Source organism: Silurus aristotelis (genome assembly GCF_946808225.1).
Source record: "Silurus aristotelis genome assembly, chromosome: 26".
NCBI classification, from domain to species: Eukaryota; Metazoa; Chordata; class Actinopteri; order Siluriformes; family Siluridae; genus Silurus; species Silurus aristotelis.
This window is the reverse complement of record NC_139599.1, coordinates 17,338,368-17,343,367: the sequence shown is the minus strand read 5'-3', so window position 1 is coordinate 17,343,367 and position 5,000 is coordinate 17,338,368. Positions and strand designations below refer to the sequence as shown.

The 5,000-nt window shown below is 38.3% G+C and overlaps 2 protein-coding genes across 2 annotated transcripts in view; one reads left to right on the top strand and one right to left on the bottom strand.

Moving 5' to 3' along the window:
* LOC310720441 (teneurin-1-like) overlaps positions 1 to 1,423 on the bottom strand; it is a 42,744-nt gene extending 41,321 nt beyond the window's left edge. The window contains exon 1 of the mRNA XM_083531012.1: positions 1,284 to 1,423. The gene's annotated coding sequence lies outside the window, so the exon portion shown is untranslated. The remainder of the gene's footprint in view (positions 1 to 1,283) is intronic.
* The window catches only part of tenm1 (teneurin transmembrane protein 1), a gene marked incomplete at its 5' end in the record, with an annotated part of 65,718 nt that continues 62,009 nt past the window's right edge, over positions 1,292 to 5,000 (top strand). The window contains 2 exons of the mRNA XM_083531446.1: positions 1,292 to 1,387; positions 1,572 to 1,715. Of these exons, the coding sequence (XP_083387572.1) occupies positions 1,292 to 1,387; positions 1,572 to 1,715 (240 nt within the window). The remainder of the gene's footprint in view (positions 1,388 to 1,571; positions 1,716 to 5,000) is intronic.

Genomic DNA, 5,000 nt, shown 5'->3' with positions numbered 1-5,000 from the left:
TGCATCCTGTTTTATCATATTTTTCATACTGTCTTTCAAATAGTATCACAATGTATTTTCATATTATATCATATCATATCATATCATATATCATATCGTATCATCCAATGCCAGATGATATCGTATCATATCATATTATACCCTACTGTGTTATATAACATGTAAACGTCTCCTGGCTCATATCGGATCCTATCCTTTATCATACTGGAGAATATGGAATCCTGTGATACTGTACATCATATCAAATATTCATTTATAAAAGGTCACATGGTATAATGTTAGAATTGTGAATCTATAAACGGTATATAACATGATATGGTACCGCTGTCATATGGTACCACATCATTACATAGTTTTATATTGTATTCTATCCTACCTGATGGTGGAATATCGAACAATATCGTATCGTGTGATTTTATTATATCGTATCGAACCCCTGATCGTATGATCCTGTACAATATTGTCGCTCGTGACTTAGTAATGAAGTGTGTTGTAGAAAAGAATCAGCTTCAGGAACCTTTTGATCATATTGTAAATGATACTGTAATATCGGATCATTGTTTTGGCGTATCGCAGGGTATCGGATTGACACAACACGACTCACAGCTCGGATTCATCCAGATTTGTTTGCTGGGTTTATTTTATTTGATGAATTATTTCTTCTTTAAAAACTAGTATTAATATGCTGTTTCTATAAAAAGTGTTAATTATAGCAGGAGAAGATTGTGATGTGGAGCTGGAGGTGTGTGGGCGCGTGTACTGTAGCAGCGTGTCGGATTTTATTTCATCACACGCTGCATCGTCCTTCTTTTCTTGCGATGATGATGATGATGATGAGGATGATGAGGATGATGATAATTATCGGCACTACTGTAGATCGTCTTGTATCGTATCGACGTATCCGCATCATAGTATCGCAGGTGACTCGTATCTTTTTTTTTTTTTTTTTTTTTTTTTTTTTTTTATTACATGGTTAGAATTAACGCGGATTTGCAGGATTTCACGCGCCGCGCACCCCCGCCAGCGCGCGATTAGTCACAACGGTCATTACCGATTAATCAACGGACGCGCGTCGCGCGCTAGGGAGCCGTTCCCCTTTTCTCCGGTCCCCACCAGCTCGGACTCTCGGCGTGTCCCGCTCACGCGCTTCTTACTGATGCTGGGCACAAAGCTCGCTCGTTCGCGCGCGCGCACACACACACAGTTGCACGAACACGCACCGCGCAGTCATCGTCTTAAAAATAACACGGGCACGTGCGCGCGTGTGTGCGTTTTCTTCTTACCTTCTCGTATGCACGCGCGCAACGCAGAGTCTCGGCAAAACCGTCAGCGGCGTCCCACGGCGTCGCGCGCAGCGTCAATGAAGAACAGTCGGCTCTCATCGCAAGCAAGCGCGCGCCCGGTGGTGTGTGTCCGTGTATGTGTGTGTCCGTGTGTGTCCGTGTGTGTATATATATATATATATATATATATATATATATATATATATATATATATATATATATATATATATATATAAATATATATACACGCGTGTGTTTAGTGCGTGTGTTTTTGTCGGTATTGTCAAGCAAGCTCGAGCCTGTATTGTATGTTTTTTTTATCCGTCACGGGGTTGGAGGAGAGTCCGCGCTCCAGTCCGCGCTCCAGTCCGGCGGCAGCAGCAGCAGCAGCAGCAGCGGCGGCGCTCCGGTTACCGGGAGAGGGGGAAAAACGTACTCACCACCAGCGCGCGAGAGCTGATGTGTGTGCGTGGTGACAGTGTGTGTGTGTGTGTGTGTGTATGTAGATGCGTGTGCCCTGGGTTGCCAGAACGTGTGCTTTAGCCCCTTTAAATCCTGTAGTCACGGAATAAAATCCAGGCATAAACGCCGTGGAATCCGTTCACACCGGATAATGAGAAATATTGCTCTACTCCTGGTCTCGTGAACATCACACCCTTATTCCACACCACAATACAATCACATGAGGAAAAAATATACCTTGATTATAGCGCTCATTTTATTGAAATGCACGTAAATGGCAACCCGTATATCTGCTCTATGGACAGATCGCCAATCTGAGCGGTGACCACGCCCACTTTTATTCTGATTGACATTCACGCGCACTGCTTTCGACACGCCTGATTTACAAGCAGCTTCAAAATGAAACAAATCATCAGAGATGAAACAGAATGTGTAGAAATGTTAAAAAGTGTAATTATATACAAATCTATATATTAATTAATGATTAGTTGATTAATCCTTCACTGAACATACTTATTTATGAAGATTGATTGATTGATTGATTGATTGATTGGTTGGTTAGTTAGTTAGTTTATTGGTTGATGGATTAATTAATTGATTGCATTTTGTTCAGGGCCTCAGCTCCATTCATAATTTTCCACCACACATGTATTTCAAATAAAGATTCAACACAGACAACCTGGCAACCCAAAGGATGCTGCAGAAGTCACAGCGCATGCGCAGACCTCTAGCGTTTTACCCGAAGTTTAAATTTCAGCGCGTTCCTAGGATAATTGATTGATTGATTGATTGATTGATTGATTGATTGTCATGGTTCTACTTTCCCCTCGAATTAGTAGTTTGTAGGTTGGTGTTGCATTTATCACTATTTATTAAAGAAACCCTGAAAGCTCCCAAAAGCACTCAAGAAGGCTGTAGGGAGCGAAAGGTGTGGTGACTACATGTCAATTATATTTGACACTGACCACATGTACGAGACATAGACCACTTAAGACCCAAAGACGGGGACCTTCATCCTCCTCCTGCTCTTCTTCATCTTCCTTACTATCATCATCATCTTCCTTACTATCATCATCATCATCTTCCTCACCAACATCATCAGCAGCAGCAGCAGCAAGTTTTTATTAAATAAGGCTAAAATCTTAACCTTTGATGTAGTTTACTGGTTAGGGAGTATGGCAACACACACACACACACACACACACACACACACACAGAGATGTAAAGTACGCAGAAGTGTCTAACAGTAATAGCTGTAGCGTTGATGAATATGGGAAATAAATCTGATTAATATGCGAGAGTAATCTGATGAATATGCGTAATTAGCAGATGAATATGCACCAGCAGCTACTTCTCTGATTTCTGTGTGTGTGCGCGTGTGTGTGTGTGTTCAAGCTTTTCAGACAAGATCACATAAATGAGTGCATGTGCACGCTTATCAGATAAATCGTGTGTTTGTGTGTGTTTGTGTGTGTGTTTGCGTTGCTAGCAAGGCTAAACGTTCCTGTGGGACCGAGTTAGCATTAGCATCTCAAAGCCTGAAGACTCAGAAGTCTTAAAGCCTTCATGTGCAAAAAAAAAAAAAAAAAAAAGTCTCTTCTGAGTGTGTGTGTGTGTGTGTGTGTGTGTGTGTGTGTGTGTGTGTGTGTGTGTGTGTGTGTGTGTGTGTGTGTGTGTGTTCTTAACATTCCATTACTGACTATGACATGCCACGCCAATCACACAACAGGCCGTTCTTGCTCTCAGACACACACACACACACACACACACACACACACACACACACACACACACACACGAGACAGAGAGTATATACTTGAACACACACACTGCTCGATTTCTTTTCTTTTGAAAGCCATAGAAAAGTGCTGATAAGAAAGAGATAGAAATGGCAACTGTGTGTGTGTGTGTGTGTGTGTGTGTGTGTGCATGTGTGTGTGTGTGTCACCAGGTTCGATAAGGATCGTTTAGACTATTGGCAGTATAATAGACAGGCTAAGTCGTCCCGGCAGGCCTCTGCTTTTGTGAACTTTGCCAGCTGAATGGGTTTCTGAGCTGCAATGAATTGTGGGTAAATCCTGCACTAACATATCGACAGATTTTACAGATCGTAACAGACGCCTTTAACTCACGCCGGAAACCTCACGCAGCCTTGAGGGCACTAACATAACTCTCTCTTGATCTTCATATTTGTGGACACCTGACCATTACATTCCTCTGTGCTTCTTCGAACATTCCACATTTAGTCTCTGTTTCCCTGTTATAATGATCTCCACTCTTCTGGGAAGATGTTCCAATAGATTTTTGTGGAGATACATTTAGCCACAAGGATGTGTGTTAGTAAAGGCAGATACTGATGTTGGGGAGGTGAGGTTCATTCCATAGGTCTTCAAAAAAGTCAGAACTCTATAGCAGGAGATCTTTCACATCTTCCAACCCATGGAGAGCAGATCTTCATGTGCACAGGGGCAGTATCATGCAGGAACAGTTTGAGTCTCCTAGTTCACATGAAGTGAAGTACAATCTCATGCTACTGCATCCAAAGACGTCCCACACAATTGTGTGCGTCCAACTTTGTTAGGACAGTTTGGAGAAGAACCACAGATGACATATGAAAAAGTCACAATAATTTTGGTCCTATAGTGTATTTACTGTACTACAAAGACTGTAAGTGTAATAAACACAGTAATAAACATCAGCTTAATATTATTATTATTATTATTATTATTATTATTATTATTATTATATAATATTATCATTATTATATTATATTATTATAATTTATTATTATTATTATTATTATTATTATATTATTATTATTATTATATTATTATGATCTATTATTATTATTATTATTATTATTATTATTATATAATATTATCATTATTATATTATATTATTATAATCTTTTATTATTATTATTATTGTTGTTATTATTATTATATCATATTATTATTATTATTATATTATTATAATCTATTATTATTATTATTATTATTATTATTATTGTATCATTTTATCATCATTATTATTATTATATTATTATGATCTATTATTATTATATTATATTATTATAATGTTTTATTATTATTATATTATTGTTATTATTATTATAATATTATAATCTTTTATTATTATTATCATTATTATTATTCTTTTTCTTCTTATTATTATTATTAATGATGGAGTGATTTATTTCTAGTGAAAGAAGGATGAATGCAGAATTGGAAGTGTTGCTCCTGGACGTTGGTGTAC